Raw genomic sequence first — 27,867 nt, 5'->3', positions numbered from 1 at the left:
CTGACTCTCCTTTAAATGCAAACACACACACACACACACACTTACCTCCTTATTCTCACCTTGAATAGTTTGTCATCACAAGCATAAGGGTGGAGATTACGCTGAACAACAAGGCAGAGATTGAGCTAAATATTTATTTGTGAGCAGTCATTAGGGAAGTGAAGAACTGCAGTTTACTATTTGGAGCAGGGAACAAAGGGACAACATCCTGGAATTCCGCTGTCCAACTTCACCACTGATTCCCTGGGTACCTGAGGGCCAAGTTTCTCCCCCCATCTTTGTGCCTCAGAAGGATCTGTAAGAGATGCTAAATAGGAATATTAAACATTAACCTTCCCTCCTCCCTTTCCATCCTCTCCCCCCCATCTCTCTCTCTCTCCCCCCACCCTCAAAAGAGCTAAGGGTGATCTTGTCTTTTCTCTCCCTGGCCACTCCTCTACTATTTTGGTGTGCCATGATACTTGTTAAAAAAGAAATCACTCCCTTCCCCCTTACTGTCAGTCTGATAAGCTTTCGGACCCACAATGCCTCAGCAGCGTAGGAGGGATATGTTGTCCCCACAGCCTCTCTGGGTCCTCTTCTTGGGTGAAGAGGTTAATGAGGGATTTGAATTGGTTTTTATATGAATGCCCCATTTGGAAAAATCCATACCGGGGTGGGCGTAAGGCTCCATCTTCATCAAAAGGTTTCAGGCTTGTGAAAAATATTCCCACTCCAATTTTTTTTTCCTAGAATAAGGTTTATCACACCAGGGGCTAGAGTGGGAAGGCCTGGACAGCTAAGATGAGCAAGGATCAAAAGGAATTCCACAGAGTAGATCCCCTGTCTTGGGAATGGTTCTACATAGTAGGGAGAACACAAAACATCATTAGATACATTTCTTCATTAGACAATTTAGCTCATTCAATTAACAATGAGATCATCATCTCTGTACTCTCTAGCTCCCCCTTTCAAAAATGTTCTGTCAATTTTTGATTAAAGTGAGTGGAGGAAACCAAGAAAAAGGATTGGGGGTTTGGGGGGGGCCTCATTTCCTTTCAAGAGCCATCCATTTGTGAGGCAGTTCTCCTTAGAGGAGGTCCCACGGGAGGTCAGCAAAGCGGGGCAAGGTGGTTTGGCATAGATCCTGGTCTCCCAGGCCCAGACAACCTGTCAGACGGGATGGCTGTCGATATAAAGGAGCCCATTTTCTTGTAGTAGTAGAAGCAGCAGCATTTACCCAGTGCCCACTTGGTGCGGTGGACTGTACTAGGCAGTTGGGAAGTACAGAATAACAAAACGACACGTGCCCGACCCGCAAGAAGAGTCTCGTGGAGAGCAGAGTGTAGATCAGAACTCGGTTTAGGAGCCGGAAGGTGAATTTCACAAGAAGGGTGAGCCATCCCACCTTATAGCAAGGGGAGACCCTTCGGACCAACTCAAGGCCCCTCGGTTGGCTAAGACTGAGGAGGGGTCCTGGAGCCCGGACTCATGCTTACACTCTTAGAGAAGCAGCATGGCTCAGTGCAAATAGCACGGGCTTGGGAGTCAGAGGTCATGGGTTCGAATCCCAGCTCTGCCACTTGTCAGCTGTGTGACTGTGGGCAAGTCACTTCACTTCTCTGGGCCTCAGTTACCTCATCTGTAAAATGGGGATGAAGACTGTGAGCCTCACGTGGGACAACCTGATTACCCTGTATCTATCCCAGCGCTTAGAACAGTGCTCTGCACATGGTAAGCGATTAACAAATACCAACATTATTATTATTATTATACTCGAGGGCAAAGGGGCCTGGTATATTGGCAGAAATCACATCAGGGTGCGGAATGGGATGCCTCTGGCATGGAGCCCCTGGACTCTATAGGCTATCCTTCCCCCTCCAACTTGCCTCTGGGCCAATCCAATTGCCGTCTTAGGCGACGGGGCACGTCACTGCTCATCTCTGGGCCTGCTTGTCCCCGTTTCTCAGAGAGAGAGAAACCCTACTCGGTCCTGACATACCCCAGACCGAGACAAAGGTGGGGGCTGCAATCCCCTCTGGACCAAACTTTGGCTGTCTCCACCACCCTGGCCTCATCCCAGGCGGGATCCGTTGCGGAGACAAGGAGTGGCCGGTATCGACGGGGCCTTTTGTTCACGCTGCATAGCCCAAACCATGTGTGTCTGGAGTCTGACACCCCCCCCACCCCCCGACCCCGCCTTCCCCGTTTGGCCCCGCTCTTTCATACCGGAGCAGGAGAGAGCAGCGACCAGATAAAGGGTTGGACCACCTGCGTTCCCCTCCCCCTCACCTGATGACATCACTGTCTCCATGGAACCAATAACAGTCCCTCTTGAATATGCATGAGGCTGCTTAGCGCCCTGGCACTTCTTTAGAGCGGCGGCCGTTGGGGGTGGGGGGGAGGGGGGAGATTGGCAGCAGCTTCGAGAGAGGAAATCAGGGAGGGCGCGGGCCTCCGGGAAGGCGCCCCTCACCCCCTCCCCGGGGTCCTTGAGGCAAGGAAGCCAGAAGAGCTTGGTACCCAGGAGACTAAATGGCTTCCTGGGACACAGCAGGCCTGAGGTTTGAGCCCTCCAAGCCTATTAGCAACCCTCTCAAGAGAGCAGCCTTTCAGTTTCCCCAGGGTAAGGCTCTCTCTCCCTGGACTGCCAAGGCACCCTGATCGCTGCTGGGTGTCCACCGGAGTGGGGTGCTTGGAGCTAGATTCTCTTTCCAGAACCCCCGCTCACCCACTCAAGTTATCCTTTTTTGTTTACCAAATCTCCCTTTACAGAGGCCGGAAGCAGGGGCTGCTGGGGGGTGGGGGGGGGGAGTGTGAGGGGGTTCGAGACCTCTCTCCCAAGCTCTCCTGAAAAGTCACCTCCTCCAGGAAGTATTCCCCGATCTATGCCCCATGCCTTCCTGGATATGACTTCCCATCAGCCCCCTTAGCAGCAGCAGCAAGAGGGCTGAGTACCTCCTGTGTGCCGAAGCCTGAACCAGGAGCTTGGGAACATAAAAGCTTGGGAAGTAAAGGCTGCAATCATAGTCTAATAGGAGAGACGGGCGGGAACAAGAGGTGGTCAAATACACCTTAGGAAAAAGAGAGAGAACAGTAGATCAAAAGGGTAAAAACCCAAGTGGACAAATAAATATAAATACATGAGTGCTGAGGTGACTGATGGGATGGTGTGACCAGGAAGCTGGACAAGGAATCAGGGACGACCTCCTGGAGGAGGTGGCTTTTTAGAAGGGTTTTGAAGAAAGGGGAGGATGTGATATGGTGAGGTGGACAGGGTAGGCAGTTTGCAGGTAGGGACAGGTGGGGTGCACACCGAATCAGAGGTTGGGAGAGTCATGAGCAAGGTCCGGTTCGGAAGTACACTCGGTTCACTCCCGCTTTGCCCAGAACGTCCTTAGGGTATTAGGGAACGTTAGTCTGCCAGAGGGAGCCAGTGTGGATACAATGTGCCACCCTGTCAGAAGAGACAGGTTGGGTGCCGGTAGTTGGAAGAGAATGGGGCCGGGAGTCAGAAGGACATAGATCCTAATCCTGGCTCTGCCATTTGTCTCTTGTGTTACCTTGGACAAGTCACTTCACTTCTCTGTGCCTCAGTAATCTCATCTGTAAAATGGGGATTGAGACAGAGTCCCACAAGGGACAGGGACTGCGTCCAGCCCAATTTGCTTGTATCCACCCCAGCGCTTAGTACAGTGCCTGGCGTGTGGTAAGCGCTTAACAAATACCACAATGATTATTATTACTATTATTCGGTACTACCTCAGTACTCATGGATAGGCAGGCAATCCTTGAACATGCAGATGCAATGCATTCCTGAAAACGGCTTCTTCAGTTGAAACATTGTAAGTCACTGAGCCAGTTTTCTCATAGGAACCATGTTATAAGTGGAGGGGTTAGTTCCGGAACCAAGGTTGGATTCCCTGCATTTATCAAAATTATCCAGAATTATGTATTCAATTATGGATTAGTAATGTTGCTACATTCATGCATTTTCATCGAGTCGGAGAGTTTCCATGATAGGGGAGCCAATTTTTACTTCGTCAACAGTAAAATGGACATGACGGCCCTCCCTGGCGACTCCACCTGGCCATCAGGTAAGCTCACCCTGCTCCGCCCAACCCCCTGCCCTCTTTAAACTTTCCTCCCTGTTTCCCTTCTCTGCGGCTCTTGAAATTCTTTCCCCATTTTCCCGGGGCTTCTGTGCGTGCGCCCTCCCTCTCTGTGCACACCTGAATTCGTCCATCCCATCCCTGCGGCCCTCCTGCGGCTCACCCTTCTCCTTCCCGACCCGGTGTCGCTTTTTGCATTTTTTCAGAAAACTTCTTTCAGGGTTGGGCTGGCCTCTTTCCCAATTTTAGCACCCCCTCTTCCCTAGGACCCACCACAGTCACGGGGACCAGACTGGACCAACAAGGGTGCAGGGGAAGGACGTGGAGCTGCAAGCAGAGAAGAGGGGAAAGGGGGAAAGCCCCCTCCCAGGCCTCCTACAAGGGCTGATCTGGCCCAGTTCTAAGGCTCTGTGACAGTCTGGGTTGGGGTAGCTACAGTCAGGGAAGGAGCCAGCCCGAGCACGAAACAAGCACGTATTTGGCTGTTAAAAAAAAAAATTGAATAAAAGCATGACCTAGTGGAAAGAGCACAGACCTGGAAGTCAGGAGACCTGGGCTCTAATTCTGGCTCCCCCACTATTCTGCTGTGTGACCTTGGGCAAGTCAAATCACTTCTCTGTGGTTGTTTCCTCACCTCTTTTAAAATGGGGTTCGGCATCTGTTCTCCCTCTTATACTGTGACAGGAACTGTGTCCGACCTGATTAACTTGTACTTATCCCAGTACTTAGTTCGGTGCTTGGCACAGAGTAAGCGCTTAACAAACACAATTATTATTATTGTTATTATTATTTTGCAAAAAGCAGCACTGGGCAGGGAAAGGGGAAGCCACTCAGGAGCTGCCAGTATGAGAATGGCAGATTTGGGGATATGGAGGTCGGGGGGTGGGGAAGTGTTCGCACAGGAGCCACAGGAGTGAAAGGGGACCGCCGGGATGGAGTTGGCAGATTTGGGGGTATGGGGAGGAACATGAGAGCCACAGGGTCACAGGAAAACAATTAAGGGAAGGAGAAAATTGTTTAAAGAGGAATGGAGGGGAGGGTAAAGGGGGCGGGTTAGCCGATCGCGAGTTGGGAGTCACCAGGGAGGGCCGACGCGTTCATCTTACCTCGGATAAAGAACTGTACTGTAGGCGGAGCTAGTGCCAGAAAGGAGGCTAGTGTTGTAAAGTCGAAACCGACGTGTGGTAAAGCTGAAACAGGGGGTAAATTTAGAAACGTCTTGTAAGTGCCATTCGTCGTGACTCAAAATGTTGTAAGTCGAGGACCGCCTGTATCGCCTTTTGGTACTTGAAAATAAACACAAGTGGATAAAAAAACAGTTAACTATTTTCACTCTCATTAATGCATGTTCATTATTTTAAGTGTTCTCAATAACAATGATAATAATAACAATAATAATAACAGAATTCATTAAGGACCTAACTGTGGGCCAAGCACTGTACTGGGCATTGGGGTGGATACAAAATAATCAGGTTGGTCACAGTCCCTGCCCCACATGAGGTTCACAGCCTAAACTGGGGGCGGGGGGGAACAGACAACGAATTCCCATTTTACAGATGACAAAACTGAGCCCCAGAGAAGTGAAGTGACTGGCCCAAAGCCATGCAGCAGGCAAGTGGCGGAGGTCAGATTAGAACCCAGGTCCTCTGACTCCCTGGCCCGTGCTCTTTCCAGTAGGCCCAGCAGCTTCTTACTAGGCCATGCTGCTTGTCTTACTAGACTGAGAGTTACTCAAGGTCAGGGATCGCATCTCCCCAACAGTCTTTAAGTGCCTATTGCAGTATTCTTGCACATAATAGGCACCCAGTAAATACTGTTGGTGATGACTGGCCACTGACAACTGGGACAAACTGGCTTGTGATCCTGGTCCTAAATCATCCAACAAAGTTTATGCTAAGCATCTCTGCTCTCAACTTGGGAACTTTGGGAAATAAACACATCCCCAGTATTTAATGATTCATTAATGTTCTCGCTCAGCGGGCTCTTTCCCCTCCAAACTTTCTTGTGTCCTCTTCAACCCTATATCCAGTTTCCTTTGGGTCTGAAAGCAACTCGGGATATCTCTAGTCAGGATGGGGGCGCGACAAAAGCTGATGTTTGGAAGCCCGAGTGTTTTTCCCCGCCTCCTGCCAGAAGGCAATGGACCGAAATTTCAGCGAGAGCTGGGTTAGAGTGGGACTTTTAACTGATAGGGTGGTCACAAACTGGATTTGGTTTCTGAGCTTGAGGAATCCTCATCCCTGGAGAGCTTTAAAAAAAAAAAAAAAAGAAAAGGCATACATTTAGGCATACATGCACCTAATCGTAAGAGTAGTAGTGGTATTTATTAAGCACTTTCTGTGTTTAGTGCGCTGTACTAAGCGCTGGGAAAAAAATACACATGTGAAAATTCGACACGGTCCCTGGCCCTCAAGGGGCTCCCAATTTGAGAATAAGAACCTGGAAGCAGGAGGCTTGGACCAGTTCTGGGATTCTTGGATTTTGCATATTCCATTCAACCACTCTTCCTGGGAACTTTTCTCCCATGCTCAATTGAGCAGACTATGACCCTGACCAAGAAAAGCCCAGGCTCTCAGCCATGTGGCCTCCTGTGACCCTCTCTGACAGTACACCTGCGGGCGCACACAAAGACCGCACATTTCCAAAACCAAGGCTTCTCCAACTGAACTGCCTTCCCCTCCCTGTCCAAACAATGAAAACAGGAAAACAGGATCCACGAAACAAGTGGATCTGCAGAAGCCGCAAGCCATCTTTAGAAGGGACTGCAAAATAGAGGGACTGCAACAAGGTGAGGGTCACTTTGTCCAAAGGGGCCGAAAAAGTCATGGGGTCGGCTTCCCCTCTGGACTCTTTTGCTCCCGGAGCAGGAGGAGCACAGAGCTGGGTCAGTTTCCCCCAGCGTCCCTCTGAACTCCCACCCTCCTCGACCTTTGGTTCCCTGTTCTCCATCCCAAAGCCTCCAGAGCAGGAGCAGAGGCGGGGACTCCTTGTGCGGAGGTCAAATAATAATGATAATTTGGGTATTTGTTAAGCGCTTACTATGTGCCGACCACTGTTCTAAGCACTGGGTAGATACAAGGTCATCAGGATATCCCACATGAGGCTCACAGTCTTCATCCCCATTTTACAGATGAGGGAACTGAGGCACAGAGAAGTGAAGTGACTTGCCCAAAGGCACCCAGCTGACAAGTGGCAGAGCCGGGATTAGAACCCACGACCTCCGACTCCCAAATCTAGTGCCCCAACACCTAGAGTAGCCTTCAACTGTTGTTACTCAGTATCTTCCTCCCCGACCCCTTCACATCCAGCAGATCACTGCCTGGCACATAGTAAATGCTTAATAAATACCATTATTATTGTGCTCCCCTTCTATCTTCAAGTCCCTTGTGAAATCACATCTCCTCCAGGTAGCTTTCCCTGATTTCTCTCTCCACTCCCCACCCTTTATCTTCCCCCTGCAAGAGCACGGGCTTTGGAGTCAGGGCTCATGAGTTCGAATCCCACTCTGCCACTTGTCGGCTGTGTGACTGTGGGCAAGTCACTTAACTTCTCTGTGCCTCAGTTCCCTCATCTGTAAAATGGGGATTAAGACTGTGAGCCCCACGTGGGACAACCTGATTCCCCTATGTCTACCCCAGCGCTTAGAACAGTGGTCGGCACATAGTATGCGCTTAACAAATACCAACATTATTATTATTATTAACTGCCACGTCAGTACTTCCCCATCCCGTAAGCCCTTAATCGTGGCATTTGTTTAAGCGCTTTCTATGTGCCAAGCACCACGCTAACCTTTGGGTAAGATATAATACGATGAGATCAGACCGTCTCTGTCCCAAATGAGGCTCACAGTCTCGCGGGGAGAACAGAAAGCGAATCCTCATTTTACGGATGAGGAAACTGAGGCCCAGGGAAGTTAACCAGCTCGTCCAAGGTCCAACAGCAGGTGAGTGGCAGAGCCGGGACTCCCAAGGCCCAAGCTCTTTCCACTAGGTCGTGCCCCTACAAACTATGCAGCAACTATGTACCTATATTTACATTCTATTGCTTTCTCCCTCCTGTAATAAGTTTTACATTTGTCTCCTCTCTTAGACTGAAAGCTTCCTGAGGGCAGAGATCTTGTCTACCAACTCTATTGTACTCCCCGAACTGCTTAGTACAGTGCCCTACCCACAGTAAACACTCAATCAATACCACTGACTGACAGATTGGGTCAGGATCGGGGAACGGATTGGATCTGGAGTTTCCCGGCTCCCATCCCCTCCCCACCAGCACTCCCCTGACTGCCCAGAAGAGCGGTGGGGGTATAGTGACCCAGCACTAGAGGGACCACTTGGTTGGTTGTCCCCTCAGCCAATGTTACAAAAGTGACCTTCAACTGGCAGTGGGGTGACTTAGGCAGAGTTTACCAAAAGGCAGGTCACCCCTGCCCGAGGTCAGACAAAAGACATTGTGCTGGTGAGACGGGCCTCCTTTTAAAGGACTAGGCTCCTTTACCTAGGCCACAGTTCGTGTGGAGCAGGTGGCTGCCCAGAGGCTGTTTCTTGGAGGCTCAATTAGTTGACGCGATGAACAAAAAAATTTGTAACCAGCCCCAGGGTTCAAATAATAATAATAATATTTGTTAAGCACTTACTATGTGCCAAGCACTGTTCTAAGTGCCAGAGTAGATACAAGTTAATCAGATTGGACACAATCTCTGTCCAACATGGGGCTCACACTCTTAATCCCCATTTTAAAGATGAGGTAACAGAGGCCCAGAGAAGTTGTGACTTGCCCAAAGACACCCAGCAGACCCGTGGCGGAGCCGGGAGTAGAACCCAGGTCCTTCTGACTCCCAGGCCCGTGCTCTATCCACTAAGCCACCAATCTCCAGGGCCACCCAGGCTGAAGCATCCGATCAGGGTAGGCAGGTCACAGAGTGGATGACCAACCGGAAATCTTAAAAAGGTGCCACTAACACCATAAAATCAAATGCCCATCGATTTTATTATAACGTGCGTTCACTGTGCTTACTTTCTTTGGAATGAGGCGGGGCACGTATGCCGCTGAATCTCGTGCCGCACTATATGAGCCTTTATGATGGCTCTAACGCTATCTTGTCGTGCGCGATGTTCAAGTCACGGCTTAGAAATACAGCTCCAAGTCATGCTGGGTTAACACAGTTTTGTGCATGAGCAGGGACCCAGGGTAAGGGGTTGATGCCCGGGGGCAAGGGGAACCAGGTACACTGCAGCCTCAAGGCCACTGCAGAGCTGCAACGGGGTTAGGGGGAAATAGGGGAAAAGTGGAGACAATGGGGGGAAAATTAGTAGAGAATGAAAATAGAACACCAGCAGCGGCTGCCCATCATCTACTGATCAGCCACAAAGATAATGGCCTTTAAAGCTTCCGATGTCCTATTTTTGTTCCCTTCTAATGGGTGCCACAGAGAATCCGGGAAAACGTCTCTTGTAGGCTAGATTTGGAGTTTTTGTTAGGGGGAGGGGTGACGTCACCATGCGACATGTTGGGTCATGCTGTTTCTACTGCATGCCTTTAAAATCCACTGCACACCACCACCACCCCTAGCACATTCCAACCCCTAAGCCAAAGAGCACAAATAACTTCGCAGATATGGAGTTGGTTATCCTGGGCCCTCACTGGATAGGTTAGGAAAACCAGGCGGAGATGCAGGGGCTGTCTAAATTACAGATAGGATAGCTGGGAATGGAACTCGAGTCACCCACCATCCATTCCCTTAAGCTATTCTCCCACAATAGCTGCCAAAACAACTCCCTGCCGTCCTTTAGCATTTTGCAAATGCATTACTACCTGCAGCCCTTAGCAACCACTAAGAGATTGTATGTGGCCTGGTGAGACAAAAGGTAGAGAGACTGGCCTGAAATAATAAGCATCCCATCCTGCCCAGAGGGAAGAGATATATTTAATGAAAAAGTACAAACACAGCAGAAGTTTCTCCCGGGCTTGCTAGGACGAGGGGAAAGGGCAGCTACTAAGAGGTAACAAGGGTAATTTTGGAAGAGTTGGAAGGGGATCATTATCACCCTTCAATCTAACCTGAAAACGGGCCTTGGAAAATCAACACCATCTAGAGCAGAAGATGTTTCCCGGGCAGGATTGGTTGGAGGGGCAGAGGCTAGGGTAGGAGCCGTAGCAATGTGGGGAGGAGGGAGAGGAAAGGAGGAGAAATAGCAGCAAGAAAGAAGACCCTGGGAGAGCAGGGAAGGCAGGCGGCATGAGGGGAGCCGGCTGAAGTCTGGCTGGTGAGGGAGCAGGGACAGGGACCTCCCCTGGAACAAGAGCACTCTAATGGGGATGCACAGAATGTTTGGCAGGTCAGAATCTAGGAGTCTAAAGCTGGACCACTCTAAGATGGAGGTTCCACTGCCCTTCACAAACACGGCAGCAGGATAGAAGAGATCCATCAGTGGAGTGGAAATCAAGGGTCTCAGATCTGAACCGTCTGGGGTGCTCGGTTAAGGGGCGGCCAGTGGCAGGCAGCGGGCGGCAGCAACCGAGAAATACTCTCTTGCAAAATGCTGTCCTTGTCACCTGCTTGCACGAGATAGAGTGATGTCACATGGGACAGGGCAGGGAGCAGCCGGATGTTCAAAGCCAGCTCTGCCACCTCCCCCAACATCCCCACAGGTAATTTGCTGGAGCCGGGGAAGACACTTCCATGACTCGCTAGCCAGAGAACTTGAGTAAGCAGGGTTTGACATACCTATTACCATCCTACCCTTACCTACCCATCCCCACCCACGGACCTACTCTTATCACTTAAGACCTCAAACAGGAGCAGAGACGATCTCTGAAGCAGCTAGCAATACAATGCCATCCAAGGCAGGAGAAGGGGAGAGGACAGTTTGGCACAGTTTTACACAATTTCACCTGCTCTCCAATTGGGGACTGGAATATCAGTGCGGTAGAAGAGGGAAGAAAGGCTGCTTCATGCCAGAATCAACACCTCACCCCCTTCTCACCATCATAAGCAGCATTATCTGTTTGAAGAAGTCAACAGATGAGTTAGAACAAGCATCACCAAACCCCTGGCAGGTATTCATTTTAAGAAGACACAAGTGTGAACATGGCACTTGTATTGATGTTTTTCCCCTTTTCCCTCTGCTCCTCCACCTCTCCCTTCCCATCCCCACAGCACTGTACTCGTCCGCTCAACTGTATATATTTCCATTACCCTATTTATTTTGTTAATGAATTGTACATCACCTTGATTCTATTTAGTTGCCATTGTTTTTACGAGATGTTCTTCCCCTTGACTCTATTTATTGCCATTGTTCTTGTCTGTCCATCTCCCCCGATTAGACCGTAAGCCCGTCAAACGGCAGGGACTGTCTCTATCTGTTGCCGACTTGTTCATCCCAAGCGCTTAGTACAGTGCTCTGCACATAGTAAGCGCTCAATAAATACTATTGAATGAATGAATGAATATTGATGCCATGCTGTGTTTTATTTTTTTAAAAAACAGCTACTCCTAGGACCCATGGGACAGGCTTCCCCTTTCTCCTCCTCTGCTATCCTCCTGTCTGCCCTGCCTCTGCTCAAGACAGCAGGGTTGGCATGGAAAAAGGTGGGGGCAGAGGGAATGAGATGGACAGTTCCAACTCAAATAGCAACTGTGCTTCTGTTTAGGAGTGTAGCACCCATGTCTTCCCTAGGATGGGGCTATTAAAGGCAATTGCCTTGGGGTCTGACTCCACTGGTGAGCAAGTGGGCTGGGGCCAGCTGTGGTTATATAGGGAGATGGAGAAAATAACATGGTTGACCAGGGCACACAAGGAGCTAAAAACCTGTTGGCCCTGATGCAGAAGGGGTCCAGTGTTGGGGGGGGGAGGAGCGGGTGCATGGGGCTGTTACCTCTTATAAGCCCTCCTGCTGCATAACATGATGTGGGAGCTACCGGTTTTCGGGGCAACAAGTCATTTCATGGTGGAATTATGGCATCAGTATAGTTCCGCTATAACACCTCTCCCTGCCACCTATTCTACATTTGGAGAGTTGCTCCCAGCTCTGCCCTTCCCTAGGGATTGCCCTGGCACACAATCCCTGCCCTTTCCAGAATTCGCTCCCCCGACCCCACAACCCTGCAGACCACCCCAAAAGGAAGCAAATGCCTGAGCTAGCAGAATAAGAGGGGAAAAAGAGCTCATTGGGGTCCATGCCAACGGACTTACCCCAAACCACTCTCAATATGACAAAAACCAACAGCAGCTTAGAGCCCACCTTCAGCTATAAGCACAGTTAAGCAGTGCCTTTTCTTTGCCTTCACCGCTTTGGGAGAAGGAACAAAATGTTAGAGCTTTATTTCAGCAGCAGGCTTAAGAATACTCTGAAGAACTTGATTTAAAAGAGCAGAACTTTCACTCAGTTTTGAGCTTACTCCAGGCATCTTTCAACTAGCTGGCAGTTACCATTTGAGTACCAAGAGCCACGCTGCTGGTCAAGGAATGACCCAGGTTCAGTGAGAACCGCAGGAGAAATGAGTTGCAGCTGGATGCAAAGTGGTCCTCACACTCCAGCTGTCTACAGTGTGTTTTGCGGAGGATGGATGGACCCTTGCTGTCACCATTTCAGGATGAAAGACAGCACTCTGATCCCCCTGAGGTAGAGATGCAATTCTCCAAGGGAACGGAGGGAGTGGAGAGATGGCACTGGTGATACTAAGCTCCTTTGGGTGGTTAAGTGCCGATGGAGATGGGAAAAACCTTCAAGAAGCCATCATAAAGTTGAGTGAAAGACCTGAAAAAGAAGCATGTTTGCACCTGCACCTGGTGGTGGGGAGGGAAAAAAAATCCACTCAGTTTAGAAAAATATCACTGTGCTTTTATAAAAAAAAAAAAGACAAAAAAAAAGCCAGCACCTGGGCAGCCATGGCTTAAGAAACCATGCAAGTGCTGGCCATGATACAAGGCCCAGTATGGTCACTACTTAAAAGTGAAGTCACACCATCTGGACTGTTGCATATAGCTCAGAAAAGACATGGAGCTGGAGAAGGTCCAGAAGGTCCAGCCCTGTTGACCAAGGAAATGGAATAGATTTGTGATGAACAGACACTTGAGATTTATGACTCCAGAAAGATACAGGCTGAAAGGGGTACAAATCTGTAGTCATGAAGGTTGTGAAAAGGTCGTATTCCAGCTTGAGGGGGGGATGAGGGCGCACCACCCATTAAGGCTTGAAGGTGAGTTGATACTTCTTTACAGAATGGGTGGTAAACTTAAGAAACATTACTACAGGAATTATGCAGCCCCAAAACAACAGCAGGTTTAAAGAGGAGTTTGGCTAAATTCATGTAAATATATAGTCCCTGAGTTAGAGGAAGAGAATTCAGGATGTTAGGTGGCCAATCCCTAATAAGGAGGGATGTCAAGGACAGCAACCGTCACATGGCTCCCCTAAACATCTTGCTGCTTGGCAGAATCCTATGCCAAATGGACCCAATCTATGCCAGATGGCCTTGCTTGCATTGAGGTGGTCTTCCTCTCAGATGGAAGACAGATCCCACCATCAGCATTAACAGGCTAGAAAACCCACCAATGCTGTGTGTGCGTGTGTGTGTGTGTGTGTGAGTGAAAGAGTGAGAGAGAGAGATTAGGCAAGGCACCTGCTCCATCTTGGATTACTGACAGCTGGTCAGTATCATTTGTTGGTCCAGTGGAAAGAGCACCAGAACTGCATCAGTGGTGAAGGTTTCTGACCAGAGGACCACCTAGGAAATTCCACGAGGTGGACAAGCACAGCAGAGATAGCTGGCCAACACGAGCAGCAAAGACTGCAGCCGCTACCGTGGCAACGGCCTGGTGGGTCACAGACTGCAGCACGGCATCAGCACGAGGCAGCTGTTTGCCCATAAGTGGGTCCTGCACTTAAAGAGACCTTTATGTGCCCTTTGCAGAGTGCTGTGCCCCTGCCCGCCTACTCACTGGTTGCCATCAGTGCCCCAGGAGGAACCATACTGGCAGGGAAGAGTGTGTGAGTGGTGCTGTGCAAACCACTCACTAACCAGTTCCTTTGTGCTTGCTCCCACGATGGGCTCATCCATCATTTGATGGGAGGCTCCATCACCACACATGCTACACATTAGCAACTGAGGTTTTCCTGGTGGGTGGGAGGCACAGGGTGGTAGTGAAGAGACTCTGCCTCAAAGCAACAGGTCCAACTCCAGGCACACACCCCTGGTTAATCTGTTTGCCAGTTGACTTGAACAAGTTAGCTGAAATGTTTCAGGGTAGAAGGGTGTGGGGGAGGGGGAAGACTAAAAGAAGAGACAGGGAGAAACAGGATGATCTTTGTTCTTGTTAAATTTTATTGGCATCATGTTCATCTCTTTACAGAAGAACTCAGCCCACAGGCCTCTGGAAAATAGGGAGAAGTGCTCCATTTAAGCAAGCTACAACGCAGGGACAGATACTAGGGAGGGGAGTAAGACAGCTAGGTTTTCATGTTGAAGAAACAGATTCATGGTTGCTAATATTGGGATATTAGGGGATGGAGTGGGAAGAGGAAGAGTTCTAGCCTAAGAAAATATCACAACCCGGAAGGTAAAGGAGCGCCTTCTAGAACAAAGGTTTAAAAAAAAAAAAAAGAAAAAAAAAGAAATCACTAAAACATCTGTAGATTTTCCTTTTGGTTCTTTGTAGAATGCTGATTTAACAGTTGGAAGTTTAAGGGTTGGAAGAGGAGGGAATGTTAATTTTAATATCTGCAAATAGCCTCCAATAATCCATTGCACACATCAATATATTATGCAAATCATCTGATTATTTAGGTACAGATGGGAACTTGATTTTTCCAGGAGATGAAGAAAGCTTTTTGGCTCTCAACTCTTCAGTAAAAAGGCTTACATAAGTCATTCCTACTGTACAGAATACTGCCTCTAACTGGATTGCAGAATTCTGTGTGGCTTAGCACGCTGCAACCCAGAACAGGGGTCTCCCCTCATTCTAAACACCTGCGTTTCAGGACTTTACACATGTAATCCAAGAATTTCTTACACTAATTTATACATTTTAATTGGTTGCATATATTAACATGTACTATAAGATTCTTTCCTAAGAAGCATTACATAATAAATGGATACTGTAAAAAGATCTGATTAGTTAAAAGTAATAAGCATTAACAGATACATACAAAACTCAACCTAGTTGGACTGGGTGTGAGCTTGCAATGAACTATGGGTAGCCAGCCTTCCCAGTTGAAGCCTTCACAAGGGATAGAAAAAAGCCACAAGACAGTTTTAAAAAAACAAAAAAAAAACCCAAACCAGATAACTAGTTACAGATTAACTGTAAAGAGTTTCTCTCCACTGGACAAGTGAAATTAGCTTCCAATGCCAAATCTACTTCAGAACTGTTTTCAAACAGTCCTGCTACCACACAAAAAGGTTTGATGTGACGATGATTGGGACAGGACACTGATGGAGCTGTGTTACAAGAATGGGCTTCTTTGCTCGTGGCAGACTTGGTAGGGGAGGGGTTGGGGCAGGGGGAGGGGTGGGGGGATGGGAGGAGGAGAAAGGTGTTTTGGCAGCTGGAAATGGGACAATTGATTACTTTTGTTTTGAAAAGGGGAGAGGGGAGGGCTTGTGTTTGAAGGCCTAAGTGTGATATTGGTTTGTGAAGGACTCGTGCTCTACCCCACCAGTCCCTTCAGCAGCTGCAGCTCTCTGCAGAGGCCTTTGCTCGGTCGTTCTTGTCTAGTTTGATGGGTTCAGGGAATTCGTTGTACAGCTCCACCTCTGTTTCCTAGGTGGGAGAAAGAGAGAGATGTTAACTCCAGGTTTAGAAAGTAGGTGGCTCCTTTGGGAGCATGGAAGTCTTTCCTCTACTCAGGCGGGCACTTGAGAACTTGGGCTAGGGCCAACATCCACAGGGACTAGAGCCTTGGTGGAGGCACTAGGAAGATTTCTTGCACCCGACACTCTTCTTGCCTACACCCATAACCCTGAGCACTACTCCTCTGTCGATGCTTTCAGATCTGCTTTCCCCTGCCTGATAGTTGGCATCTTTCAGGCAGTATCTACGGCACCCCCGTTACTGTGGGTGAACCCAGCTTCCCCCGTTCACGGCTGCTATACTCCCGAATCGGACAGATACGGAGAGAAAGAGTTTTCTGTGAACAGCTAGGTAACCAGCAACAGGAAAGTGAATGCTGGAGGCTTTGCCTGTTACTGAAGTCTTCAATCACATGACTAGAAGCTTCAATTCTTATTTTCACAATAAAAAAGCAGCTTCTCTCTAATGGGGAGCCTTAGGTTGTCATTTAGGTGAGAAACAGATCATTCTCACCTAGGAACCCCCTTATTCAGTCAATCGTATTCGAGCGCTGACTGTGTGCAGAGCACCGTACTAAGCGCTTGGGGGAGTACGATATAACAACAGGAACATTCCTGCCCACAACGAGCTCACGGTCTAGAGGACTAGTCTGACGTAGAGCAGATGGTCGTTTCCCCCAAAGAGAAGCCCCCAAATGTCATGGCTGCTTGTACTTTCTCTGAAAGCTGAGGGCCCTTAATCACCCAGGCCGACTGCTCCAGCAGAAGCAGGAGTGGGGATCTGGACTGTTAACAAATCAAGAGGTGTGAAGCTCTGGCAGAGAAAGAGATTGGAGGACAGAAGCAGTCTCCTCAGATAAACAGAGAGCCAGGGTTTCCTGTCCGGACAGAAGCCCGGAGTTAAGTGGCATGACAGGCCGCAGGCGGGACTTCGACCGGCAGCCAGTAGAGGGAGCCAGACAGCCCCCCCAAACCTACCTGTTTAAGTGCATTTCGTGCAATTGTCTGGAAAGCCTGTTCCACATTGATGGCTTCCTTGGCACTGGTCTCAAAGTAGGGGATGTTATTTTTGCTGTAGCACCAGGCCTGTGCTCGTTTTGTGGCAACCTGAAGATGGAGGAGGTGGGGGGGGGGGGGGGGGAGAAGAGGGGTCAGGATCGAAAAACTGGTGATCGGAACTCACAGAGCAAGCGTGCAGCCCTAAACGGTCAGCTCCTGCTAGCGGCTGGGGCAGTGTGTCCAGTGGAAAGAGCCCGGGCTTGGGAGTCAGAAGTCATGAGTTTGAATCCCAGCTCTGCCATTTGGCAGCTGTGTGACTGTGGGCAAGGCACTTCACTTCTCTGTGCCTCAGTTCCCTCATCTGTAAAATGGGGATTAACTGTGAAGCCTCACGTGGGACAACCTGATGACCCTATATCCCCCCCAGCGCTTAGAACAGTGCTCTGCACATAGTAAGCACTTAACAAATACCAGCATTATTATTATGGAGCTCTTCAGTGGAAGGCTTCCCCAATATACAGCCACCTTTCCAGAGACTTTAAGCATCTGATGCCGAGCGCCCCAGATCCCCAACCCACGTCCCCATCCATTACCAAATAACCAGACAGTGCCCTCTAAGCTACTGCTTTTCTAGACTAACCCTCCGCTCCACGGACTACAGAAAGTCAGTTGTCAGCCATTAACCTGGCAGTTTCTACAGCTACACGCGGGGTGCAAGTTTCCAGCTCTAAGCACTATCCTGTTGGCAGAGCATAGTGCACACTCCATTCCCAGGTTAAAGTAGTCTGGGCTTTTGGCTCTGCAGACTACCTGGCTACTTTCAGCCCCACCCTCCAGCAGGAAAGGGAAGCCTCTGGACATCTCCCTTTTCTATCCCTTTCTTCTGAGGTCACAGTACCTCAGAAAGGAGTCCTGCAACATTGGTGGCTGCCAAGTTAGGAGAGACAGGAAAGAGTACACTCAAGTCAGTGATCGAGTAAAGGCAGGAAAAGTTTGGAGCCTACCACTAATTGTATTCATTCATCACCTTAAGTCTAACCCCAAAAGGTAGGCTGCAGAAGGAGAAAGGACATGACAAGGTCTAATTTTAGCAAAGGTGTTTTGCATGAGGAGTTGACACCTTACCACCAGGCAAGTTGGTCTCTCTAGATTTACATAGGTAAAGTTTTGTAAAGAGGAAGAGGAAAAAAAAAAAAAAGGCCTTTCATCCTCAGGTTAAAACAAAGGCACATTCTTCCCTGGAGGCCCATGCTAAAAGCCCTGCAGTTGGGTAAAACTAGACCGCTATATAATCCAGAGGACATAAGCACTGTACCCATTCCCCCTACGTTTCCTTGAGACCAGGTCACCTAAAACACTGCAGAACCTGGTATTTATACCTTTAGAGGTCCTTGACCAGAGAAGGCGACTTTTGCCAAGTCTAAGGTAAAGCAAGCTGCAGTTGATGAACTGCTGGCGGCCTGCTTAAACCAGACTTAAGACCCTCAGATAGCTCTGCCCTGATGGCAAGCACCAAACTCTGGTTGGCATACGGAGCCTCATACAGTGGGTTCTGGAAGATTGGAAAGACCTGGGATTTTGCCAGGTGTCAGTGGAGGGGCTGCCCCTGGCAGAAAACTTACTTGTCTGTTTTCTAGGTCAATCTTGTTTCCCAGCACGACGAAGGGAAAGTTTTCAGGATCCCTGGGACTGGCTTGAATGAGAAATTCATCCCTCCAGCTGTCCAGGGTTTTGAATGTGTTGGGGGCAGTCACATCAAAGACCAGAACGCAGCAATCTGCTCCTCTGTAGAAGGCCACACCAAGGGACTGAAACCGTTCCTGCCCTGCTGTGTCCCAGATCTGTGGGAAAAAGATTAGTTGCATCATGCAAGAGGTCTAGAGGGAGTACCGGTGTCCTGCTTCCAGCTTCAGTTCTTGACCAGACAAGAAGTTGGTGTGACTCCTGGGAGTCAGGACTTCAGGACCAAGAAATAGAGGGGCTCATTTTGAGCCACTCCTGCTAAAATGGAAGGAAGAGAGAGGAGAGGAAGGAAGAGAAAATGAACATTAGTTCAGAACCTTTAAGTAGTTCAGAATGGGAGAGACAGCCAGTAGTAGGACGGGATAGAGCAGCAGTCAGCAAGGGGTAGGAAAGTTTTATTTGAAGAAGCCATCATGCACAGCTGGGTAGGGAAGCAGCAGTTATGCTGTTTACAGTCATTGTTTTATTGATGAGAATGACCTTTTCACTTAATTTACAAGTAGTCTCAGATGAGCAGAAGGGATTGCTGTAACTGGCCAGGGAAAGCACTTGGTGAAAAACTTAGCAAGTAGACCTAATCACTCCCAACCCTCTACCCCCTCCAAACCCACACATACCCCCCTCCCAAACACCCCTCACCATCCAAGTCCCTAGTCTAATCATCAAATAGGTTTTGCAATGGAACAGTTTGGTACACACTATCCTTTAGGCTACTCCCCACACAGGGTCAATCCTGGAATTTTAGCGGGATATTTTAGAAAGAGATGGATATACACAGGGATGCTCCTTCATTGCCAAGAGCAACGCTTGCCTAAGCACTGTCTGCTCTCTTCTGACTCAGAGGCAGGCCTGGTGAGTAAAATGATCAGGTAGAAGGGAGGAGCACCACTCCCACCACATTGTCTAAAATGCTGCCTGCCTGTTTTGGACTACTGCTGTTAGAGGCAAGCAGCTCTTCTTTGCTCTATCCTCCTGTGGCCCATTCACCCTACAAGTAGGCTACCAGCCCCCGCAGGATTCTCTCCCAGCTGCTGGGCCTGCTCCTTCTGCCAGTCAGACCCCGCCCCCATTTGTTCAGTTTTCAGGCCACAAGACCTATTTTACAGAGTGATAGCACAACTCAAGAGCAAGATTAACGGCAACTCCCTGCACCCACCAAAGAGGGGGAAAGCACCCCTTCAGGTGGTGGCTTTAACAGCTGACATAAAATGCCAAATAATTGGCTTGGCTACTAGGGAGAAGTGGGGTATTAAGATTATGCTTCTGACCTAATAAGCATGGGACTGTGCTACATGGCTAATATGGAGGTCTGGAATACACCAATCAGAAGACCACCCAAACAGTAAGCAAGTTTAGTTTTTACCAGAGCTTGGCAAGACCTGCTGCCAGTTGGCTCCAGAGAATTTCTGCCTTCTAGGGCCAGCTGTCCCACTCTCCCTTCTCCCCAACCTTTCTCTGGGCCAGGAACAGAGGTTCCCTGAGGATGGCCCAGGCTTGATTCAAACCCCTAGGACTGCCCTAAGGTATATCAGGAGAGGTGATGGAGCTTGAAGGCAGGAGACACAGGATCTAGTTCCAACTCCACCATTGGCCTACCAGGTGACCTTGGACATGTCAATTAGCCTCTTCAAGTCTCCCTTTTCCCCCAGTATGCAAAATGGGGAGACTACACTGGGAGCCCCATTGGGACAAGAAATATTTTAGCCTTAGATCTACTCCAGTACTCTGCCCATGGTAAGTGCAGCAATATAATTATTATTATTGCCAAACATGTCAAGACCCTGGGCTAGCTCAACCTGAGGCAGGAAGAGAGGCCTACTTACTCCTTCCACTCTCTCTCCAATTCCAAACCCCCCAAAGAGAGACACACCAATTGGCCCCGTTCCCCCCAGATAGGATTCTGATTTCCCCACTCATGAGTAACTGGTACAACAAGTGCATTTCAGAACTGCATTATCAGCAGGGCATGAGGCCTCCTTACCTGCATCGTAACTAGTCTGTCATCCACCATCACCTCCTTCGTCAGGAAGTCTGCTCCTATTGTGGCCTTGTATTGGTTACTGAATTTCTTGTTCACATACTGGTTCATGAGTGATGTCTTCCCCACCCTGTTTGGTGGAGGAAAACGATAAGTGAGGAGCCAAGAGATTAAACCATTGCATGCAAGAAGCTACTTGTTTTCCAGGACTGATCACTTTTAACCCAGAGCTGGGATGTGCTATTTCCTTGTCAAGTTGTGACAGGAGACTCGGGCAGTTGCTCACCCAGGTGAGCATCTCACCTCACTAGCCATTCCCTTGAAGCCAGCTCTGGTCCCTACTTACCACCAAAGCCAGGTGGTAATCTAATAATCGGGTCCAAGGGGATCCCTGTTGCCATTTGGTGGAATCTTTCCTTCCTTGAGCTGGTCAATTCACTAGGCAAAGAAATGCATACTTTCTAAGCATAAAAAGTACTTTTCATAGGGGTTGAGCCAGCTTCAAATCTGGAGGATGAAGTCTTGACACCACATTTGTCCTGTAAGAAGAATTGTTGTTGGCATCTACTTGATAGGATTTTTTTTTTTTTTAACAGATTAAGTCCTCACTTCCCTCTATTTAGTGACGACTTAACCTTACACTAGGATAGTAATCATTGCTGCCATCATAGATAATCTTTTAAACTTAATAAAGTAATCACTATAACCCCAGAGAATCCAGGAGGCATCTACAGCACAGAGTGAGCTACTTGCCAGCCTCAGAGATGTACCCCTTCCTAACTGATCATGGTTTATTTCTACAGCTTGAGAAGGCTCACTACTAAATGAAGTATACAGAGAACCCCAAGCACTTTGTTTTAGTCAGTAGCTTGTCTTTTTCCCTTCAAACCTTTTATAGCAGAGCTGTAAGACTGTCAGATTTGAGTTCTCTTCCTGTTTACTCTGCCCAGCGGAAGGGCTAATGAGTCAAGTGACCAAAAGATGGGGAAAAGCTAAGGACTAGTTTACAAGTCTGTCAAGGACGGAGAATACTTGTACATTTGTTCATGGGGCCTGATGCTCTATGGAAAAGATATTCAAAATGATCATTTCCAACAGGTCTACAACTGCCCCTTCAACCCCTGCAAGCTCTAAAGAGATGGACACTTATAGAGCTGACATCCTGATGGCCAGGCCTGGCCTTGAGTCACTTTATGTCCCTTAACAGTGCTCTAATCTAACTAGGAGCAACATCAAGGCTAGGGACCTTCCAGACTCCTTAGGAGTAGCTGTGCCTCCCTTATGTTTCGCAGGAAAACTAGGGGGCCACCTACTTGCAGTGTAGATCATATGATCAATCAGGGCAGAGCATGATAGACCCCAAAGAAGGAGCATAACTGATCCAGTGTCTGACCCATTACCCCCTAAAGTTAAACTAGCTGGCTGGAAGAGAACTTTGACCATGAAAGCTGGCTGTTACAGTTCACCAAAGCTACCTGAGATCATCCATCACTTACCCAGAATCTCCCAGGATGATAACTTTCAGCAAAACTTTCTTTCTGGAGGTCATCTTTCAAACTAGAACACAGAGAGAGTTGTTCAACCATCAACCTCATATTCAACATATGAAGGGGACCCACAGAATGAGCTTACCACTCTTTGCTCAGAGAGCCAGCAGAAGGTGGGGAAGGAGAGAGATCCTGAGAATGCTTACTAGAAAAGCCCAACATTGAGGAGGAAGTTTTTAACTAATAAGCCATTTACAAGATGGTTCTTAACCTTGTGTTTAGAGTTGTGTCATACCTAGGAATAATGGTAAATATGGCTTTATACCTACAAATCAATCACAGAATTTGAGCAGAGCACTACTAAGTGCTTGGGAGAGTACAATATTTCACACACAATTGCTGACTACGGCTCTTACAGTCTGGGAAGTGGGGAGGGAAGACAGATTCAGTAGAGGGAAAACAAAACATTATGTATCACTGAATGGGGGCGGGGGTGAGCAAAAAAATGAAAAATCAGGGAAGGCCTCCCACAGATGAGATTTCAAAAGGGTCATGAAGATAACCATAGTAGTAGTTTGCTGGGTGTGAAGGAGGAGGGAGTGAGCAAGAGTTTGAGAGATGAGTGAGGCAGAGCAAATTGGTTACCAATAGAGGAGTGAAGTAAGTAGGCTGGACTGTAGAGGAGTGAAGATAGGAGATTGAGTGGCTTAAATTTACATTAGAATATCATGGTTTTAGTATCACTAACCCAAAGTGATAAGACTAGTAACATCTTTGTTTGCAACAGACAACAAGAGTCCTCTAGATTGTAAGCTCATGTGGGTGGGAATGTGCCTGTTACATTGTACTCTCCCAAGCGCTTAGTACAATGCTCTGCACATAGTAAACACTCAAATATGATTGACAAATGCCTGGGAAGGGAGGGTTAACATCTTTGGCCCCTCTCCCAGATCCCTTTGTTTTGCTGTAAAAAGTAGAATCCAGCCTCCGGTTGGCTGCCTAAAGACTGAGGAAACCTCTATCTCTAGACAGAATCTCTCTAAATAAATGTTCTACTAGGCTCAGTCTTTCTGGTTTGCCTCAGGGTGCAGAGTGCAGGCACCCTCCCTTGCTTGTCCTGGGAAGATAATTCTGGTTGTGATTGGGGTGGGGGAGGGGGGTGGGGGGGACGACAGGGATAGCAATTTTAACTCATACTCCTCTTTGATTGGTTCCCTGGAGCTGCCTTCTGTAGGAGCCCAGCAAAAAGGTGGTAAAAATAGAATCAAAATTGCTGCTTCTCTTATAGTGGGGTATTTCTGCTACAACATATAGCTAGGGGGTGCAGGGGGAGAGAAAGAGAAACAAGATAGGAATAATCCTACAGGAAAGATCTACCTAGCTAACTTTAGAGTCAGTTACCGCCCTTTCCTCTCCATCCAAACCGCTACCATGCTGATCCAACCACTTATTTCCTGCATCGGCTTCTGTCTCTCCCTTCTCCAGTCCATACTTTACTCTGCTGTCTAGATTTTTTTTGATAAGCCAGTCCACATCTCCCCACTCCCGAACACCTCCAATGGTTGCTCATTCCCCTCCACATAGGGTGGAAGCTCCCTGACATCAGCTTTAAGGTGCTCAATCAGATCTCTCCTTCTAGACTATAAGCTCATTGTGGACAGGGAATGTGTCTGCTATTTACCATTGTATTGGACTCACAAGCACTTTAGTAGTGCTCTGCACACAGTAAGCACTCAATAAATATGACAATCAATAGCTTGCCTCACTGATCTATTGCAGCCCAACCTGCACACTTCACTACTTTTATTAAACACCAGCCTACTCTCTGTACCTCAGCTTCATCTATTCCACTGCCAACCCCTTGCCAGTCTCCTTCCTCTAACCTGGAATTCCCTCTCGCTTTATGTCAAAGGCCACCACACTCCCCCCCTTAAAAACCTTAGTAAAAAGGTCATATCTTTGGGAGGTCTTCCCTGATTTAAGCTCTCAATTGCCCTCCTCTACATTGCCTATGTACCCCTTAAGCACTTTGATATTCACCCCATCCCCCAGCACTTATGCCCATAATCCTTATACTCTATTTCCCTTACCTGTAATTTATTTTAATGTCCACCTCCCGCCCTGCAGCCTGTAAGTTCCCTGTGGGCAGGGATCATGTCCACCAACTCTACTATACTGTACTTTCTCCAAGCATAAATGCCCAATAAATACCACTAAGAGGATGCCCCAAAAGCCCTGGTTCCTTTTATCCCAGTTTCCCCAGAGGTCAACATCAAGCTATATGGAGTCTTTCCTAAGATCCTAAACAGTCACCCAGTCAGCCCTGCCTGATCTTTCTGGATATCCGAATTCTGGCTTGGGCAGTGCCTCTGCAAGAGCCCAGCATACCCTCACTTGAGCTGCCAGAGTTCAGATAACCCCGACAGGAAAACACGTATGCTATTTGTTAGCCACTTACTATGTGTCAAACCCTATTCTAAGCACTGGGGTAGGTCCAAGTGAAGTAAGAGAGACAGCCCCTGTTCCACATGGGGTGCTCAGTCTACACAGGTTGGAGAACAGCCATCTTCATTTTAAAGTTGAGGAAATGGAGGCTCAATGCTTGCCCAAAAATACACAGCAAAGCAATTGGCAGAACGAGGATTAGAACCAAAGTCCCTTAGACTCCCAGGGTTGTGCTCTACAGGTTTTTTTTTTTAGGAACTTCCCTTTCTTCAGCTCTCAATCCAAATCAGGTCCCCCACAGCCTCACTCTCCAAGTCCTGTGGGCAATTTTCACCTTATTACCATAAACTAACATGATCTTATCTAGTGCCAAGATCCACAGCTTAAAAAAAACCAAAAACACTACTTCTGACAGTATTTGTTAAGTGCTTACTATGTGCCAGGCACTGTTCTAAGCGCCAGGGTGGGTACAGGCAAATCGGGTTGTCCCATGTGGGGCTCACCGTCTCAAACCCCATTTTACAGATGAGGTAACGGAGGCCCAGGGAAGTGACTTGCCCAAGGTTGCACAGCAGACAAGTGGCAGAGCCGGGATTAGAACCCATGACCTTTTGACTCCCAGGCCTGTGCTCTATCCACTGCATCATGCTGCTTTTTTTTCTTTTTTTGCAGGGACAGCTCCCTTGGGTATGACACACTTATGCCACATTCAAGATCTAATAAAGGATACTTTAAGTCTTCAGTTTTGTTGAAGTTCTTCTAGATGTTGAACGTTTCAGCTAAGTGAACATCTTGGTCACTAGGAAGGGATAGCTGCCATCATGGGATAGGGCCAGATCACTTCTCTACTCTCCCCCCTGCTCTATCCTTTGGTGATCTGTAGAACAGTCATCGTAAGAACAGGTGCTGATTACTTCCAAATGGCGGAGCGGTAGGTTTGAGCACAGGATCGCCTCTGATCTGCTAGGAGGGAGGCTAAGCACTGGAGAGAGAACAAACGAAGGAGGAGACAGGAGCCTTAGGCCAGGGCCACAATGAGGGAGCCACACTCAGCCTGAAAGCCTCAGCCAGGTTTGACTTAGTTCCAGGGTGGAGCGATCTGGGCCTGTTGTCCCAGTGAACAGAGGGGAACTCTGTGCATTTCATAATTTATTAAGTGCCATGTGCCAAGCATCAGATCAGATCCGACAGTCCCTGTCCCACACAGGACTCACAGTTTAAGAGGGAGGGAGGGAAGGAGGGAGGGAAAGCATCTTATCCCCAATTTCACAGATGAGGAAACAGGAAAAAAAAGTTGAGCACTTAGCAACAGGGCAGTGGTGGAGCCACGACTGGAACCCAAATCACAATTTCATCTTATGCTCTTTCCATTAGCCCATGCTGCCTCACTGTGTGTGGCATTTACACACTTGTGTGGGGGTGCTGCAGGGGCTAGCCTTAGCAGCCACCATAACTGTTTGAGGTGGCCTGGGGTAGGGGCACACAGGCAGTTCTGAGCTTGGTACTGCCACTGAGCCTAAGCTGGATTCTAGGCAGAGAGACTGGGCATTAGCTGGAAGGGTTGTGTCTGCTCCCTAGGTGTAACAAGAGTAACCTCACAGCTGAGACAGGGAGATGATCCTGAGATCCAAAACTTTGCCACAGCTATGGGATTTTGTGGGTGTTTTTTTGGGGGGGGGGAGGGGGGGCAAGAGGGTGGCACAGCCATAGCTCCAGGAAGAGATGCTTATGGCACAAACCTCTTTACACTTTCTCAAAGCCACAAACAAGTTTTGCTGGGGCTGCCTACCTGTTTGCTGTGGCTCTCCCTTTGGGGAGTGAGGTGGAAATAAGGCTCCAATAGCAAATATGAACTGGTATTTGCTCCTCCCCTGCCCATCCCCACAAAAGCCAAAAGGATTCAAGGGCGCATAAGCTTCTGGCAATAGCTGCAGTCAGACCATGCTGCTTTGATCCGGGCCCTCCATTCACTTGCCACACTTAAGAGCAAATTACCTATGAGATCCCATTTAAACAGTTTGCCTTCTGTTTCTGATACTCCCTAGAGAATGACAGCTTTAATCTTTTGAGCAATGCTCAGTGTCTCTTTCCCCATTTCCTTCTGACCGTGCTCCTGTTCCTCTTGCCTCCTCCCTGACATGTAATAAAGTATTTCCAAAGGGAGGCAATTCAAACGATTCTCTTTGATTAGTTGTCATCCCACCACGACAGGCAGCATTCATCACTGCTAGCCCAGTTCCACCCCAACAGACACTGGGACAGATGCAAGTCAAACGGAGCTTCCCTACACCGTCACAAAGGTCTACCTTATGTCAGAGACAAATGAGATGATGTGAGGTGCAGGGCACAGAACAGATTAAGGCTATGCAATAGACGAAGCCGGCTGGGAATGGGCACAGTTTCCTTAGTTTTACAGGGTGGTTTCGGACTTAGTAATGGTGGTATTTCAGAGTCTGCCAAGTCCAATGCACTACACCAAGTATTTTGGAAATTGCAACAGAAACATGGAATTGACTTGTTTCCTGCCCACAAGGAGCTTATATCTTAAGGGGGATGATGGTCAGAAATACCTATGAAGAGAGTAATCTGAATAACTGACTGTGCAATTGATTATAAATCTATACTTAAGTGCTTGGGGGAGGGTATAAATGTAGTGTTAGTGGGGCTGATGTGGACAACAGAGAAGGTGAGAATTTAGATCTTTGATCTGTCAGGTGGGTGGGTTGTGTTGCAGCCCAAGGGAATATATTAAGCAAGGGAACAGATTCAGCATGGCTGAATGGATAGAGCAAGAACCCGGGAGTCAGAGGGACCTGGCTCCACCACTCGTCTGCTGTATGACCTTGGGCAACTCACCTAACTTTTGTGCCTCAGTTCCCTCAGCTGTAAAGTGAAAATAAAGACTGGGAGCCCTGTGTGGGTCGGTCATGGACTGTGTCCAACCTGATGAGCTTGTATCTACTCCAGCACTTAGAACAGTGCCTGGCACATATTAAATGTTTAAATACCATTACAGAAAGGTACAGCTAAAAAGGGATGGAGAATGAGGGGGGAGTAGAGGGGAAAGACAGCAGACAAGCAAAATGGGGAAAGTTGGCCAAAGGAGAGACTCGCAGGGAGATTTTGCTTGGAGGGGAACAGGAAAGACACAGGCACAGGAATATTTTGAGATGGGTGGAGATATGCAATGCTTCAAGAAGATGAAGCACATCTTAGAGGGTGGAGGCTGGGGACAGGAAGACCAGTGAAGAGGTTGATAAGAGTTTAGCTGCCATAGGAGAAGTTTAGACTGAGGTGGTAGCAGAACTGGCAGGATTTATTAAAGATTGAATA

General features: G+C 48.3%; 1 protein-coding gene and 2 long non-coding RNA genes across 3 annotated transcripts in view; 1 reads left to right on the top strand and 2 right to left on the bottom strand.

The window, feature by feature from the left end:
• Positions 1-114: 114 nt before the first annotated feature.
• LOC103168812 lies at positions 115-11,239 on the bottom strand. The gene is made up of 3 exons (XR_003754571.1): positions 9,105-11,239; positions 5,198-5,377; positions 115-307 (listed from the first exon to the last, which is right to left on the bottom strand). It is a non-coding gene; the product is annotated as an uncharacterized LOC103168812 (long non-coding RNA).
• On the top strand, positions 3,670-4,610 carry LOC120638046. The gene is made up of 2 exons (XR_005659501.1): positions 3,670-4,076; positions 4,358-4,610. It is a non-coding gene; the product is annotated as an uncharacterized LOC120638046 (long non-coding RNA).
• A 3,153-nt stretch (positions 11,240-14,392) lies between the features above and the next one.
• The window catches only part of RAB7A (RAB7A, member RAS oncogene family), a 54,909-nt gene continuing 41,434 nt past the window's right edge, over positions 14,393-27,867 (bottom strand). Inside the window, exons 2-6 of the mRNA XM_029051481.1 lie at positions 22,099-22,159; positions 20,606-20,732; positions 18,504-18,722; positions 16,861-16,989; positions 14,393-15,853 (exon numbers count right to left, since the gene is read on the bottom strand). Coding sequence (XP_028907314.1) covers positions 15,758-15,853; positions 16,861-16,989; positions 18,504-18,722; positions 20,606-20,732; positions 22,099-22,151 — 624 coding nt within the window. The 5' untranslated portion in view covers positions 22,152-22,159 and the 3' untranslated portion in view covers positions 14,393-15,757. The remainder of the gene's footprint in view (positions 15,854-16,860; positions 16,990-18,503; positions 18,723-20,605; positions 20,733-22,098; positions 22,160-27,867) is intronic.

Source organism: Ornithorhynchus anatinus, chromosome X1 (genome assembly GCF_004115215.2).
Source record: "Ornithorhynchus anatinus isolate Pmale09 chromosome X1, mOrnAna1.pri.v4, whole genome shotgun sequence".
NCBI lineage: Eukaryota > Metazoa > Chordata > Mammalia > Monotremata > Ornithorhynchidae > Ornithorhynchus > Ornithorhynchus anatinus.
This window is presented reverse-complemented; position numbering and strand designations above follow the sequence as displayed.